The sequence below is a fragment of the Lithobates pipiens genome, unplaced genomic scaffold (genome assembly GCF_037356315.1).
Source record: "Lithobates pipiens isolate NorthernLeopardFrog02 unplaced genomic scaffold, aLitPip1_a1.2 Scaffold_3, whole genome shotgun sequence".
Taxonomy (NCBI): Eukaryota; Metazoa; Chordata; class Amphibia; order Anura; family Ranidae; genus Lithobates; species Lithobates pipiens.
The window spans coordinates 177,727,311-177,744,256 of NW_027507790.1; the positions used below are offsets into that span (position 1 = coordinate 177,727,311).

Below are 16,946 nucleotides of genomic sequence, written 5' to 3' on the forward strand. Positions count from 1 at the left end.
TGTATGAAAACATTACACTTTACACAAATTGTTCTTTTTGTTCACATGTGCAATTTTGGAGTTTATCGCTTTAGACTTTGTAAACGAAAAATTTCAGAATAGGATTTCGAAATTGAAAGTTGTGTTGCTTTAAAGCAGTAGAAAACCACAGTTTAAAAAACAAAACGGAAAAACTTCCCCTGCAAGGCAATGGGATTATGTGCTAGTATGCATCGCATACTAGCACATTATGAGAGACTTGCCTTAAATCGAAATCCTCCAGCGGTGTGCTGTAGGTCTTTGATAGGTTGATGGCGTTGATAGGTCTTCCATCTTTACCTGGTTAAATCACTCCTGTACATGTGCGCAGGAGCCGCTGTTTATGGCATGGGCTCTGAAGGTTTGGCACAGTATGCTGGACCTTTACAGTGCATTGGCCACTGAGTTCACCAGCTGCATTCAGTGTGAATATCTCCTAAACTGTGAAAGTTTAGGGGATATTCATAGTCCCTACAGGTAAGCCTTATTATAGGCTTACCTGTAGGTACAAGTGGTAAAACTGCGTTTGCTGCCACTTTAATGTGCGGTCACTTGCAGACCGCTGTGGTGCCTCTTAGCCTGCTATTGGTTTGTACGGGCTGAGCGTCCGTAATTGTCTGCACTCTCCTAAAAGGTTGTGTGTGTGTGTGTGTGTGTCTTTGCTGCCTTCTGTGTAAAAGAGACCTTCAAGCATATTTCCACTTTTGCAGTCAAAATGGAGAAACCCATTATGTTTTCTATTTTCTCCCATTCACGCAGCATACCTAAAAACAACAAAAACATTCTTGCCTTTTGGATCAGGTGTTTAAATAAGGCTAGAATGTTTAGGCTACATGTACACTAGCATACCCTACCATGGGTGCGGCAAAAGTGTTTTTACCATGATATTTGCCGTTTCCCACAACCGTTCCTAATTTTGAATGAGATTCTTCCCACGTTCAGGAGAGGAAGGTTTAACTTCACCTAAACACAGCAGCTCCTAAACTATGCTAGAAGTGTATGTGTACATTAACACATAGGCTTTTATGGAGTTGAGTTTAGGAGCTTTGGCAAAAAAAAATGGTGAAAGCTCCTAAAACTAAAAAAAAGTTTAGGAATTGCTAGTGTACATGAAGCCGTAGAATAACTTTAAATATACTTATTTATTTTTTGCATTAATGTAGAATGTGGCACCAAAGCCTCAAAGGGTTTAACCTGGTCTTTTGGGGTCCCTCAGCGGCTGTCTCGGCTTCCTCCCGCAAGTACTTCTCAAGTTCATGCGAGCTCCCTCGCATGGTGAGAAGCACTTGCGGGCACGCTCCCGTGATACAGCCAGCGGCTATAAACGCTCACTGTATCACTCGGCCCCACCCCCGGCACACCCCGTCATTGGATGTGATTTGACAGCAGCACGAGCCAATGGCTGCGCTGCTTTCAATCCATCCACTCTAGCCAATCAGCGGGCAGGCTGAGCGGCGAAGAGGACGTCTGAGGCAAGCGCGGGACTTTCAAAGGGTCAGGTAAGTAAAACAGGGAGGGGGGGGGGCTGGGGGCGCCAGCATAGAATGCATTAAGGTGAAAAAATATTTACCTTTACAACCCCTTTAAGATCTTTTATCCCTTTGTTAGGACAGATTGTGTGCATATCTAGTTTACAACTGATAATGAGATCTGGGCAGCACAGTACAGATAGGGTTAATGATGGTAAACATAACTCTCCAGTCCCCTCCCTACGTTGCATAGAAGTTGAAAGGTACAAATGTAAGTAGCCACTTTTAAATTTGACATGTGAATCGGAACATGTAACAAATATATAAAGTAGGTGTTATTGCAATTTGGCAGCAAAGCTGGAAATACTCTTTGGGTAAATGAGATTGTTGTGACCTTTTTTAATACATTTTCTATTTTTGTTAATGCATTTGTCTTGTAAATTGCAGGATGTTTTGAGCAGTGACATCATCATCTTGACCATAACACGCTGCATTGCAATTCTGTACATCTACTTCCAGTTCCAGAACCTCAGGCAGCTTGGATCTAAATACATTTTAGGTGATGTATCTGTCTGCATTTGAATAATATATTGAACTCGCTTCTCCTTCTCTTTAAACTGATATGACTGAATTTGGATATTTGTTATTGACTTTTGTTATGTTCTTGTTTTAGGCATTGCTGGGCTGTTTACCATCTTCTCAAGCTTCGTTTTTAGTACCGTGGTGATTCATTTCCTAGATAAAGAACTGACTGGGTTAAAGTAAGTACAGAATGCCTAGAGCTGATAAGACAAGTTTTTTTCCTTTTTTTACTGAAATTGTGACCTTATTTCTGTCTTATTTCCAGTGAGGCTCTTCCATTTTTCCTGCTGCTCATAGATCTCTCTAAAGCCAGTGCATTAGCCAAGTTTGCCCTGAGTTCAAACTCGCAGGTCAGCATATATTATATTGTGCTATTCACAATGGTGTTTTTCATTTTATTTATATTCCATGTTTTGTCTATAATGTGATAGTGTCATTTTTTTTATTTTTGTTAGGATGAAGTTCGAGTGAACATTGCTCGCGGTATGGCCATTCTGGGGCCCACCTTCACTCTGGATGCTCTTGTTGAATGCCTGGTTATTGGAGTTGGCACAATGTCAGGTGAGTGTGTGAAACTTGTCCAAAGAGACCAGTCACCCGGTTCAAGCTTTTCATCTGTATCAGACATTAAGAACATCTACATGTGAGATGTCTCTTTTACATGAAAATATATTATAGATGTGTATGGCATGGCTACTTTAAAAATACCAGCCAATAGAACCCTTTTTATTTTTATTTTGTTTGGACCTGTTATTTTAAATTGCTGTGTTTGTTTTTTTGTTTTTTTCTGTTTTGTACAGTTATTGATGGGCCTCATGCATCGCTTTTAAAGGCATTTACCATTTGTGTCCATGCAGACATTGGCATTCACAGGCTTATTAGAAGTGGAGTGTTTTCGGGGCTGGGAAAAAATAAATAAATCAAAAGCGCATTCAGGAGATGAGCAAAAAAATGCGTTTAGATGTGTTTGAGCGTTATTGCATTCCAATGGCCAAGAAATATTTGTATTATATATTTATAATCTTTTTATTCTGGTCAATGGAATTCATTCATTTTCATGCAATACACGACTTTAGGTGCATTTTGAAGCTGCTTTTCTCCTGCCAGGAGTTCTGGTGTTCAGAGGAGAAAAGAAAATGCCCTGTGTGCATCCAGTCATCCAGCAACCTGCATAGAGGTTGTATAGCTTTACTAGTGTTTGAAATAGGTTTTCTCTAAATACTGCCATTTACCCTTACTAAAATTTTGTGTGTGTGTGTGTTTACTATGAGTAGGGCTTGACAAATTTGCTTTGAATTTAGAAGCCAGTTTACACCCAACTGTCATCCAATCTGCTCAGTTGGAGGGTAATGCCCCCATCAGTCTGTTTATAGTGCATAGAATTTGATGTAAGCGGGTCCAATTGGGTCTGCCTGTCCGTTTATAGCAATTGGGGGGGGGGGGGGGGGGAGGGAGGAGAGTGGTAGGGCAGCAGCAGTAGAGCATGGTTCAAAGCTATTGGGCAAATCTTGCTTGCCTTTTTACTATAAGATTCCTTCTTTAACCATTTAACGACCGCCCACTGTATGTATGTATGTATTCAGTGGGCGGTTCTGTTTGCGATAATGGTGGTCTCTGCAGTGGATTCACCGCAAGATCACCATTATCGAGAGTGGGAGAGGGCCCCTCCCACACCCTCCGCCACTTACCGGAGGTGATCGGGTCCTTCTCCTTCCTTGGTATAGATACCAGTGAGGGGAAGTTGGCCCTCATCCGTCTCCATACCATAGAAGGGTGGAAGCGACGTCAGAACGTCACTTCCGCCCATAACTTCTTAAAGGGCCATTTTTTTGTTGTCATTTTTTTTCAAATGACAATTTTATTTATTTTTATTGCATTTAAGTCCAAATATGGGATCTGAGGAATTTTTTACCCCAGATCTCATATTTAAGAGGATCAGTCATGCTTTTTTCTATTACAAGGGATGTTTACATTCCTTGTAATAGGAATAAAAGTGACCCAAATTTATTTATTTTATTTTTTTTAATCTATAAAATGTATATATTTTTTTAAGCGCCCCGATGGGCTCACGCGCAAATCAATAAAATAAAGTAAAATAAATGGGGAAAAAAATGTAAATTTTTTTAAAGCGCCCCGTCCTGATGAACTCATGCGCAGAAGCGAATGCATATGTGAGTAGCGCCCGCATATAAAAACGGTGTTCAAACCACACATGTGAGGTATCGCTGCGATTGGTAAGAGTGATGGCCCTAGACCTCCTCCTGTAACTCAAAACATGCAACCTGTAGAATTTTTTAAATGTCGCCTTTGGAGATTTTTAAGGGTAAAAGTTTGACGCCATTCCGCAAGCGCAATTAAGAAGCATGATATGTTGGATATCAATTTACTTGGCAGTAAAGTTGGACCAATTTTTTCTATATTGTGAAAGATAATGTTGCGCCATCTTATTGAATTAAAAAAAAAAAATACTAAAGTGCGCTTGCAAGACCGCTGCGCAAATACGGTGTGGCAAAAGTATTGCAATGACCGCCATTTTATTCTCTAGATTGTTAGGAAAAAAAGGTATAATGTTTGGGGGTTCTAAGTAATTTTCTAGCAAAAAAAACGTATTTTTAACTTTGAAAAACAGGCTCAGTGGGTAAAATACTTATTTTTTTATTTTTTTTCTTGATCTTTCGCCCCTTCCTTACAGCAGGACTGTAATATATGCATTTTTTTCATAACACAGGTGTGCGCCAGCTGGAAATAATGTGCTGCTTTGGTTGTATGTCCGTCCTAGCAAACTACTTTGCTTTCATGACTTTCTTCCCCGCTTGTGTGTCCTTAGTTCTGGAGGTAAGTGATTTATTTATTTATTTTTCTGCTGTGCCAGGCTATTCCTTGTTCAAGAAACAGATTTAGCCTTTAGAGCATATTAAATATGCCATCACCCCTATAGATCACATTTGATTTCCACCTATGCATTATTGTGGAATCATAATTGTTAATTTTTTATTTAATTTGTTTCTTCCCCCACCAGCTATCCAGGGAGAGTCGCGAGGGCCGTCCCATCTGGCAGCTTGCAAATGTGTTGGAGGAAGAGGAGGATAACAAACCAAACCCTGTCACACAGAGAGTGAAAATGATCATGGTGAGTGTCCTTTAATTGTTTTGGGCTTTTTTTATGCACCTCATTTTATTCATGGGCTACCTTTTTTCTTTCTTTTTTTTTTTTTTTTGTTTGTTTGTTTTGTTTTTCTCCAGTTTCTGGTTTTCAATTTATTCTTCCTCCATTCGGTGTTTTTTTTTTTTTATTTTTTTTTTTATTTATTATTATTATTTTTTTTTTTTTTTTGCTTCTCTGTCTTTTAAGTTATGATGCCCCAAGTTATGTGATCATCCCTGCTCCCTCTGTCTCATTGTTTAGTTTCTCTGACCGTAGTTTGTATTGCTAAGTTACAGAGCACCAGTAGAAAGCTACGGGGCAAGTTAGAAGCATGATGACGTAATGTACTGCATCCATGCCTCCCCCCCCACATGTGAGCTTCAGGAATAAGTTGAACGGTTTAGGTGTTCCGTCCCTCTTTTCACTATTATAAACCCAGTCCATCCAGATCAGATTATGACTCGCCATAAAGTGGTACATAAACTGCCTACATACAAAAACTCAGAACACTGAAATATTTGGCTCTTATCTTGTTTTCAGTCTTTAGGCTTGGTTCTTGTTCATGCTCACAGCCGATGGATAAGTCAACCTTCTTCTCAAAACAGTACATCTATTCAAGACAATAAGATCTCCATTGGCCTGGATGACACAATTCCAACGAGGATTGAGCCCAATATGCCTCTCTGGCAGTTCTATCTTTCTAGGTAACACAAATAATTCATGGAGTCTTAATATTATTTGATCTTGTTTATTCAGACCATTCCTGCTAATAAAGACACATTTATTCCACAGAATGGTCACCATGGACATTGAGCAGGTCATAACTTTGAGCCTTGCTCTTCTCCTGGCTGTCAAGTACATATTCTTTGAGCAAACGGAAATGGAATCCACCTTTTCCCTGAAGAACCCAATTACATCTCCTGTGACCATGCAAAAGAAACCAGTTGAGGGATGCTGTAGAAAGGAACCTGTAGCAGAAAAGCCAGCAAAAGAAGTTAAAGTGGAGGATGTTTCCTCAAAAGAGGAAAAAGGTACCAGCCTTCAGGAGTCTACACAGTAAAATCTTGGTTTAACCTTTATTTAAAGTAACATTGTGATAAACTAATTCATGTGGTGTTGTGTTTTTTAATTTTTTTTTTTTTTTTTTTTTTTTAATCCTCCTATTTCAGAGGCTGTTATAAAGCCATTGCCTCTGGAGACTATACCAGCCAGGCCAAACTTTGTTTTGGGAGATTCACCATCACCAGACTCGAGTGAAGAGGAAAACGAAACCAATTTGGATATACCAGAAGAGCCACGTCCCATTAGTGAATGTATATGCATCCTCAAAAACCCAGATGTAAGTGGTTAGCTAGTATTTAATTGATACTGTTTGGGAGTTGTATGTAATTTTGTCCTTTTAAAATGTATTAGATTTTATAATTCATTATTGAGGCCAGCTGTGACCTATAGTTTTAAGCTGGTACACTGCCATGTAATGAAAGTGAATGAAACCTTTTATACTTCATCTAGAAAGGTGCTCGGTACCTGAGTGACACAGAGGTGATCAGTTTGGTGAACGCTAAACACATCCCAGCCTACAAACTGGAATCCATGATGGAGACTTTAGAAAGAGGAGTTGCTATCCGCAGACAAATGTTGTCTAAGAAACTGCCAGAGTCATCTGCCCTTCAGAACCTGCCTTACAAGAACTACAACTATTCCTTGGTAGGTCCTAAACCAGAATATCTTTTTTTTTTTTTTTTTTTTTTTTTTCTCAAACTTAAAATTTTGCTTTATAATTATTCTGCTTGTGTACCTTTTTTATTTAATATTTGCATTCTAAGGTTATGCTTTTCTAAAAAATGTTTCATTTTACAGCAGTGAAGATCTGTAAATCATCTCCTTGCAGTTGCAATTTGGCGATTAATAAAATTGTATTGCTACTACATGGAAAAGAAATCTTGTGAATTAATGGTCATTTCCTTCTTTAGGTGATGGGGGCATGCTGTGAGAATGTTATTGGATACATGCCCATCCCTGTTGGGGTAGCCGGACCTCTTATTTTGGACAACAAAGAGTATCAAGTTCCCATGGCTACAACCGAAGGCTGCCTTGTGGCTAGTACCAACAGAGGCTGCAGAGCCATACTGGTGAGTGTTATTCCATTTTTAGATCGTCTGTTATTTGGAAAAAATAAAAATAAATAAAAGTTTATTGAATTTTCACAGTTATAAGACCAGTTGCAAATTAATATCTGTAGCATTTTTTGTAATATGATGTAGAAATCCAGTGTAGCGTACCCCTCCTGGTATAGGGAGGTGTGTGTGTGTGTGGTTTGTTCAGCTACTGGCTATTTCCAAAATACAAATACAAACTATATGTTCCTTTCAGCTGGGCGGAGGTGCTCGCAGCCGTATCCTGGCTGATGGAATGACTCGAGGGCCAGTGGTGAGGTTACCATCAGCTTGTGAGGCAGCTGAAGTAAAAACTTGGCTGGACAGTCCTGAGGGATTTAAAGTAATCAAGGATGCCTTTGACATCACAAGTCGGTAAGTGTTTTATTTAACCTCTGGCTGTTAACTTTAAGCAGTGTAACTGTACCCCTACAAAATGGCACTAATTGTAAGCTTTCTTAAAAAAAAAAAAAAAAAAAAGTGTATAAATGTCTGTACTAAGATTACGGACATTCCTATTTCACAAAGTTAAGCTGGGCCAAAATTCGAGACATGGGTGGCCCTGCAAGCAGCACCTGGCTGGACAAAAATTGATCTAAAAGTTGGCCAAGCTAGGTGGAACATTTTGGATAAACAGTGAATGCATCCTATTAGGTGCAGTCACTTTTCAGCTTCACAATTGTATTCGGGGTGCTGCGGCTGCCTGAATACAGTGGAGATTTCTCAGTCCACACTGACAGCAGAATCAACTGACTTTTTTTCTTTTTTTTTCCCCTCCCTGCTGAACTGGCCAAGATTTGATCCATGTATGGGCAGGCAGATTGTACCCAAGTCAATTTATCGATTCTCCTTTTCAATCTTTTTCGGTTTCATTTCTTGAAACATCTTTTTTTTTTTTTTTTTTTTTTTTTTTTTTTTTGCAGCTGTCCTGTTCCTAATGGCTTTTATTTTAGCTAGTATGCATCGCATTGAGCTTATGTAAATGTTAAAGGGATTGTAAAGTCTTGTTTTTTTGTTTAAACAAAAAAAAAAATAACAAACATGTTATACTTGCCATCTCTGTGCAGTTGGTTTTGCACAGAGCAGCCTGGATCATCCTCTTTTCGGAATCCTCTTTGCTTCTCCTGGCCCCTCCCACCAATTGAGTGCCCCCCGCAGCCGGTGGCTTTCTATGGGGGCACCCAAGTCACAGCTCTGTTTATTCATTCAGACATGGAGCCCTAACCAGGCCCCGTCCCCTTTCTTCCCTGATTGGCTGACTGACTTTGATTGGGAGCCAATGGCGCCGCTGCTGTGTTTCAGCCAATCAGGAGTGTCCCGGATGGCTTTGACATTTCTGGACATCGCTGGAAAGAGATGGGGCTCAGGTAAGTAATTAGGGGGTGCTTAAGATACATTTAGATAAAAAAAAATCTGCCTTTACAACTCCTTTAAGCATAGAACCTAAAGATTCAGTGTGTATGTTGAGTCTGATGATTTGTGTGCTTTTGTCATGTTCAAGGTTTGCCCGACTTGGAAGACTTCAGTCCACTGTAGCTGGGCGCAACCTTTACATCCGTTTTCAATCAAAAACTGGAGATGCTATGGGAATGAACATGATCTCAAAGGTAGGAGGCAAATGCAATACAGTGCCGCTTGCATTTTTAAAGAATAAGTTCACTTTAAAAAAAAAAATAAACACCTTTTTTGCAGGTAAGAAAAGTGCATTTACAGTATTTTATTTTTTGTTTTTTCTAGGAGACTGGAAAGCATTGCACCCGTGAACGGCAGATCACGGGTGTTATGGAGGACTCCTACAGGCTAACGGTGTAAGCTGTCTGCCTGCCAGTTTTAGACTGACAGGATGAATCAATGAACTACCAGAGTGCTCAACAGCGCCATGGTAGTTCATTGAGCGCTACAAGCCAACAGCTGCAAAGGGCTGGTGGAGTCCTGCATTGCCATGTTTTAAAAAAATTAAAAATAAATTGTCAGAGGGGGATCAGAAGGTGCAGGGGCCGGTGCAACAGTAACTTGTTATGAAAGGTGAACTTATCCTTTAAGCTGCAATTGTCTATAAACTGATCAAAAAGATAATAAAAACCTGACTGACTGCTGAGCCCAACTGTGTGTGTGTGTGTGTGTGTGTGTGTGTGTGTGTGTATATATATATATATATATATATATATATATAATTTATTGCACACAATGTGTGTGTATATATGTAAATTTTACATATTTACAGGCTTTCTTAACTATTTTTTTTTTTTTTTTTTTTTTTTTTTTTTTTTTTACTATTACTGCTACAGGGAACTGAAAATGCTCTGTCTAGATTACAAGAAGAGTTCCCTGAGCTGCACGTCCTTGCTGTAAGTGGAAACTACTGTACAGACAAGAAGCCAGCTGCCATCAACTGGGTGGAGGGGAGAGGAAAGTCTGTGGTGTGTGAAGCTATTATTCCAGCGAATGTTGTACGAGAGGTAAGAACATTATCCTACCTAATAGGTTACAAGGATTTCCATTTCATTTAAGATGACTTGTATGACTAAACACTGAGTTGTCTGTTTTTTTTTTTTGTGTTCTATAAAAATCTATACTGCAAAAAGACCCCACTACCATTTGGAAATGTAAAAAGTAGGCAGTGTACATTTATCTTTACATTGTTGATGTACAGTACTTGAGCTAATAGTACCTAATCCACTGTTAACTGTATTCAGTATACACACTCATATGTACTTGTATCTGCAGGTACTGAAAACATCAACAGCTGCACTGGTGGATGTTAACATCAGCAAGAATCTGATTGGCTCAGCCATGGCTGGCAGCATTGGAGGTTACAACGCACATGCAGCTAACGTTGTGACTGCAATATACATAGCTTGTGGACAGGTGAGGGAAGAAATAGATGTTTTAGAAGAACACCCTTATGAGCATTAAAACAGAATTTATGATGGTTTTCCTTTTCTAGGATGCTGCTCAGAATGTAGGGAGCTCCAACTGCATCACATTAATGGAGCACACGGGCCCTACTAATGAGGATTTATACATCAGCTGCACAATGCCTTCTATAGAAATTGGAACTGTTGGAGGTGGAACCACTCTGATACCTCAGCAGGCTTGCTTAAAGGTAATCTAGAAAGTTTTATGTGGTCGTCATCTTTTCAGTAAATTTTGTAACAATACATATATAACAATAGTTATACAAATCTGTATTTCTTTGCTCACCATTGTACCATTTTATGCTCTGAATTGGATCAGCCTTTACGTTCACTCGAATTATTTTTTTGGACAGTTTCTGGCACTGTGAATAAAAAAATGTCCTGTATATACTCGAGTATCAGCCGACTTTTTCAGCACATTTTTTATGCTGAAAAAGCCCCCCTCGGCTTATACTTGAGTGAGGGTCTCCCGCTGTGTCATGCAGTCTTAACTGTTCGGTGGCCATCCACTGTAACAAAGCCCCACCTCCTCCTCGTCCGTGATATCAGAACACTGATGCAATATTGAGAAACTGAATCGGTGTTCCGACAATCACGGACAAGGAGGATACTTTGTTAGTGGACAGCTGCTGAACAGTTAAGACTGCAGTTGCATGACACAGCGGAAGACGCGTGCTGTTTGTAATCAAAGGTACAGGTGGGCACAGTGAGGCTGCAGATGGGCATTGTTTACCAGTAGCTGCTGCATGTCCCACCCTAGGCTTATACTCGAGTCAATAATTTTCCTAGTTTTTGTGGTAAAACTAGGTGCCTCGGCTTATGTTCGGGTCGTCTTATATGTGTGTGTGTGTGTGTGTGTGTGTGTGTGTGTATATATATATATATATATATATCTCTCTATCGGTATTTTGATAATGTTTTTTTATAGTTGTTCAACTTATTAATTTCATATGTGTTATTTGTTTATGAATAGATGCTTGGAGTACAGGGTGCAAGCACAGAGTATCCTGGTAAAAATGCATGCCAACTTGCACAAATCGTCTGTGGCACAGTAATGGCGGGAGAACTTTCCCTAATGGCCGCTTTGGCAGCTGGGCATTTGGTGAAGAGCCATATGGTTCACAACAGGTAATGCAATTTTTAATGATAATAGGACTGAATACCACCGGGTTTACTTAAAAAGATTCTGTCATGTTGCTCATCTAGAACAGGTTTTCTTTATTAAAAAACCCTGCCCCCCTTCAGACCCCCCCCCCCCCCCCCACATTTTTTCCATTTTGGATAGAGTAAGGGAGGGTTATAACCCCTGTCAGCTTTTTATTCGCCATTTGTATGCCATTGTGGAGATTTCCCTTCACTTCCTGTCCCAATTAAGAGAATTCCTTGGTGACCCAGGTCACCAGAACTAATGGTGGAAGATTTCCCCTCTGTTGCTATTCGGAGAACAACCCAAAAATTTGGATTTTCGTCTACTTTCACTTTTTTAATGGTAAACAGAACAAATGTAAAGGGTGAATCTCCCTAATGGGTTCAGACAGCAATAAAAACTTACAGGTGTTCTAATCCCTCACCACTCTGTCCAAAACTAAAAAAAAAAGTGTTGCCTTTGGTTTGTGTCAAAGGGTTAATGTTCAAAACCTGTTTAAGCTCATTATAAGATGGTGTCAGAGCTTACACAGGGTTAAAGTATTCGGGCCTTGGGAGTGGCTGTTCAGGCCCATCCATTAGAGCAGGTCACATGCTCGCCCATTCTTTGAAGCATTAATATTTTTCTGGGGGGCTCCAACAACTTGCCCTCTGTGGATTTGTGAATTGACTCTTGATTTCCTTTTAAATAATTGGGCACTGTTCTTTTTCTTGCAGGTCAAAAATAAACCTTCAAGATATGCCTGGCACGTGCATAAAAAAAGCTGCCTGAGCCCCAGAAATATTGGGATGAATACAGGACCATAAGAGAGAGCAGAAAATAAAACGGAAACTTCTCTATAGGAAATGTGCTTTGTCACGGTTGGGAAGGGAAGGTATACAGGCAGCCTGAAAGGAAGACTTATTACAGCCTCAACACAAGTCTATGTGCCTCATGTCTCGTTTGTCTCACGGGGTCCAGTTATCACTGCTGGCCCCAATTTGTCTGCTGCTAAGGCCATAAAAAAAGCCAAATCAACTGAACTTGGACATGTACTCCCTTTTTTTTTTTTTTTTTTTTTTTTTTTTTTCTTTTCCACAGCTTGCATAAAACCTTCCCGTTTCAAGCTACTTTGCATTCAGTTTAAAGAATGGTTATTTTTATCTTATTTAATTATTTTGAACATTGTAATATACTTTTGGTTTTAGTTGATAAAAAAAAAAAAGAATAATTTATTTCTTCTTCATCCAGCTTCTCTTCTATTTTTCTTCTAACGTCTCTTTTTTCAGACAGGGTTTTTTTTTGTTTTTTTTTTTGAAGGCCACAGCAGTTTAGAAAGAATATTTCTAGCATTCTGACATAGAGGTGGGCAACCTATGACTTGCCAGCTATTATTAAAGCCCAAGAATTCCACGTTGAACTCGGCATGTCTTTTTGTTTCTATTAATTTGTAGACTTGATCCTCCAAAAAACTTTTTGATCATGTGGTAATCTCACTCACATTGGTGTCCCTGTTGTGCTGTTGTGAGATTCTGGTGGGAAGCACTTCAAACATACCTTTTTAACCCTATAGAACAGGCACATAGGTGTGAGTGAAGTTTATCATCATCCAAAACTTCCTTTATCCAATTGCGTACTGTTTTGGGTGCGTTTTTTATTTTTTTTTATTTTTTTTTTCCCCTTTTAAGTGTTCTGGGAGGCGGAAGTATCTGCATATGTTCTACAGCTATGAAATTGTATTTGTTTCACAAATGTAATTGTTAACTCCCTATGCTTTCAAAAGCTACACCAATTTAAAAAACAAAATGGTGGGAAGTGTGGTTTTCTGGTGCTGGTGGCCAAAGTTCTTTTTGGTGGTCTATCACTACCTCATTCAGAATAGCTATGACCTTCCAATGCCAAACAAGCAATGACATCACAGCCTGACCACACCGCCTGGGCGTGGAACACCAAGCCACAGACAAGGCTAGTTTACAATTCCATACAATTTTATATGGCTGTATAACACTGTGTCTGAGATTTTATACTTTTTGTAACTTTAATTTTTCTTTTTGTATCACATTTTATTTTTCTGTTTTAATACTTGGTATTCATCAGAGGTATTAAGTTGGTTCAGATGAGCATCTGTCACCCTGGAAGCAATGTGTTAATTACAGAAAATGGTGGCTGTCACTTTTTATGCACTGGTAAAGAGCTGACATCGTGATGAATAAAGCATCTGTTTCCGTTTTCAAAATCTGGTATTTATTGGAATATATAATTTAAAAGGATCACTTTTTTTTTTTTTTCTTGTATTTTAACAAATAAGCTATCTTTTAAGTTGCTGGAATAAATGTACCTATTTTTCTAAATGTCCTGTTTCTTCTGGTGCCTGTTTCGTTCTTCCCAAAATTGCCAAGGGTGGTTGTATCAGGAGTACACGGGACACTACATAACTAATTTTATGAAAGGAATAGCCAGATGAGTTTTTTCTTTTTGTTTTTTATTTTAAGCTGAACATCAGGCAGGTTAAGTCAGTTATGCATTCATTAAAACTTCAGTAAATGTTCTAAACAGTATATAAAGCTGAAGACAGCAGATATACATGTAAAACTTGTATGGGGAGATTTGTTTCATCCCTGTGTATAATCTGAGGTTTTATCAATGCCTAGAAGCACAGTGAAGTTTATTATTTAAGAAGTGGAAGGTATTTGGTACAACACAGACCCTCCCTAGATCACTCTCCAACCTGGATGAAAGAGCCAGGAGGAAACTGGTCAGAGAGGCTACCAAGAGGCCTATAGCAACTCTAAAGAAGTTACTGGAATTTGACAGAGTGGTCATTGTGTGCATGTGACAACAATATCACAAATTCTCCACAAATGTGGCTTGTATGGGAGGGTTGCAAGAAAAGGCCACATGCAGTCACCACTGAGCTTTGCCAAAACGCTCCTTTTGATTTTTATTCTTTAAACTATCCAGCATGCACAGAGCAGTAAATCACATTAGACAGATACATGCATGAAGTGACCCCAGAGAGATCCTGAACTAAAATACAATATCTGTTATAATTAGCATGGACGACCTTTCTGGAACACCCAGCGATAACAAAATTAACCGAGCTTAAAATGGTCTAGAAGGGGTAGCCTCTCTTGGATAAAAAGGAAAGAAAAGCGGGGCGGGGGAGTAAGACTGGATTAGTTGCCGGCAGAGCGCTGGAGGACCTCGAAGATGGGACATTAGGATACCATTCTGGATGCGAAGAGGGCCTTCACTTCTGAGAATGTGTGGAAAATCTGCTGTCCTCTGCCAGAAAGCCGTTAACGGGAAGAAGGTTTACCTTCCAACATGACAATAACCCAAAACACACAGGAAAAATGGCCACACAGTAATTAAGGGAGAAAAGAGTGAATGCCCTTGCATGGCCTAGTCAGTCAGAGCCCATGCTTAAACCCTATTGAAAATCAGTGGAATGACTTTAAGACTGCAGTCTACAAACGGTCACCATCAAATTTAACTGAACTGAGCAGTTCTGCAAGTGGACAAATATTGCAAAGTTAGTAGACATATCCCAACAGACTAAAGGCTGTAATTAAAGCAAAAGGTGGTTGACCAAAATACTGTTACCCCCCTTTTTTATTTATTTTTCCAATTCAGTGATTCTGTTTTGGGTTTTTTTCTGACCTGTTCGTGTTCTCGTTCATTTGGATGTTATAAGTTGCACTGAGAAAATACAGCTGGATTTAAAAAAAAAACTGTGTCTTCATTTCAGGCTGCAAAGCAGAAAATGTATTATTTTAAAGGGGTTGATTCTTTTCTATACCCAATGTATGTATCTCAATTGTCTGTCTTTTTCATACATCATGGGACACAGTCAGGCTAATATTAATTACCTGCTGGGTTATACTCCGTCTCCAGGTGAATGGACACTGGTAGACCAAAAGTCTTTAGACAGGAAGTGATCCCCTATATAACCCCCTCCCATACAGGAAGTACTTCAGTTTTTTACCAGTGTCTGCAAGGTGGATGGAAGGGTTTGTTTGAGCTCCAGGTCTCTAGTCCCACAAACGGTTCTTAAATGAATCAAGGGATTGACCGATCGGATCCATTTGACACAGGCTTTATATGCTTAGATAAATGGTACCCGAGCCTCGCAAAGAAGACTCAAGATTCAGCGAGGCTTTGCCTGTAATGCGGCCTCCGGGTGCTGGACACCACAGCGCTAAGACATTCCTGCGGGGTGCTGTACAGGGAGTTGACCCTAAACATGAAAAGGGTACCCAGTCCTTGAAGGTCCTCAAGTGACAGGAACCCGCTGTGATGGCTGAAGTTTGGGCTCTTAGTTTTTAAGCTACCCTGCGCGCATGGACGGGTAAGTGAAACCCCTTTTACTTATTATTGTGGGTCGTCCCAGTGATTGTAACAATCAGTCAAGCTAGCTAGAGGCTGGACACCTTTTGTGTGTTGGCCATATGGGGAAGTTTTGGGCTACCTGTGTTTTTTTTTTTTTTTTTTGTTTTTTTTTTTTTGCAAAGTATACCCTTTTGCTTGTCTGGCTGTCCTTTTTTATTTTTTATTTTATATATTTTTTTTTTTTTCCTGCATGACTGTGCGCCATTTCGCCTTGGTTCACCATGGTAGTTGTTTGGCAGCCATGGCGCACGTGCATTCGCAAAAGCGCCGCTGGACTTGGCAGTTTGGCAACCATGGCACATGCGGCTTCGCTGCACATATGCAGTAGCCTTTATCTTGGCGTATGAATATTTGCATAATACGCTAATACAGCCATGCCCGTTCACCGGGACTGCGCACGCACAGAACCTTCCGGCGCACACCCAGCTTATTTAAGCTGTGTAGGCTAAGCATGCGGTGCATCCAGAAGGCAGCTGTGGGACACAGAGCAGGCTCTGAACAGACACTTGCAGCGGTTAATTTCTCCTTACCCGTGTCACGTGAGCCACCATGTTTTGCTTGGCAGGCTAAAGGTACTTAGGAGGATTGTTACATAGGATCTTGGTGAGCTCTATTAAAGGGTCTCCCTTCTGAGGTGTTTTAATACTACACCCAAGTACTCTCTTTTTGTGACTGGTAAATGTCTTCAAAAAAGAGCGGAACTAACACTACAGGGAAGGGCACACCTATGTTGGTAGTAGTTCCCAATGTACCTAGTCATGTCCCCTGAAGGACCAGAGGCTTCCGGGCAATCTGAGCCTATCTGGTATTGTGCCTACAGTCAAAGCTGCTGCTTCATCCTTTATCACTGAGGATGAACTGTCCTCAGCCCTAGCCAGGGTAACGCACATGATTGTCATGCTTTTTGCCACCCTGCGGGATGGAGGCAGATCCCCCCTCCCCAGAGCCTCCTAGTCTGGAGCAGGAATGGGTTGAGGATGGGGGAAGAGCTTAAAGCTCAGGATTCTGTGGAGGGCCCAGCCGATGAGTCTATTTCCGAGCAATCTGGACAAGAAGATATCCAGTTGATGTCTGCCTCTCTGTCACAGAGGCTTTTTTGATCCTGACTCTGACCGAAATGGTTCATTCTGCCTTTACGTT

General features: G+C 40.1%; 1 protein-coding gene across 2 annotated transcripts in view; it reads left to right on the forward strand.

The window, feature by feature from the left end:
- Positions 1-13,650, forward strand: part of HMGCR (3-hydroxy-3-methylglutaryl-CoA reductase) — a 30,530-nt gene extending 16,880 nt beyond the window's left edge. For both annotated transcript variants that reach the window (XM_077462541.1, XM_077462540.1), the window contains exons 3-20: positions 1,935-2,046; positions 2,161-2,248; positions 2,335-2,419; positions 2,525-2,630; positions 4,798-4,904; positions 5,089-5,199; positions 5,755-5,918; positions 6,007-6,245; positions 6,384-6,553; positions 6,727-6,921; positions 7,188-7,346; positions 7,588-7,745; positions 8,872-8,977; positions 9,659-9,829; positions 10,098-10,238; positions 10,318-10,476; positions 11,262-11,416; positions 12,152-13,650. In XM_077462541.1, the coding sequence (XP_077318667.1) occupies positions 1,935-2,046; positions 2,161-2,248; positions 2,335-2,419; positions 2,525-2,630; positions 4,798-4,904; positions 5,089-5,199; positions 5,755-5,918; positions 6,007-6,245; positions 6,384-6,553; positions 6,727-6,921; positions 7,188-7,346; positions 7,588-7,745; positions 8,872-8,977; positions 9,659-9,829; positions 10,098-10,238; positions 10,318-10,476; positions 11,262-11,416; positions 12,152-12,206 (2,481 nt within the window). In that variant the 3' untranslated portion in view covers positions 12,207-13,650. The remainder of the gene's footprint in view (positions 1-1,934; positions 2,047-2,160; positions 2,249-2,334; positions 2,420-2,524; positions 2,631-4,797; positions 4,905-5,088; positions 5,200-5,754; positions 5,919-6,006; positions 6,246-6,383; positions 6,554-6,726; positions 6,922-7,187; positions 7,347-7,587; positions 7,746-8,871; positions 8,978-9,658; positions 9,830-10,097; positions 10,239-10,317; positions 10,477-11,261; positions 11,417-12,151) is intronic.
- Positions 13,651-16,946: the final 3,296 nt, after the last annotated feature.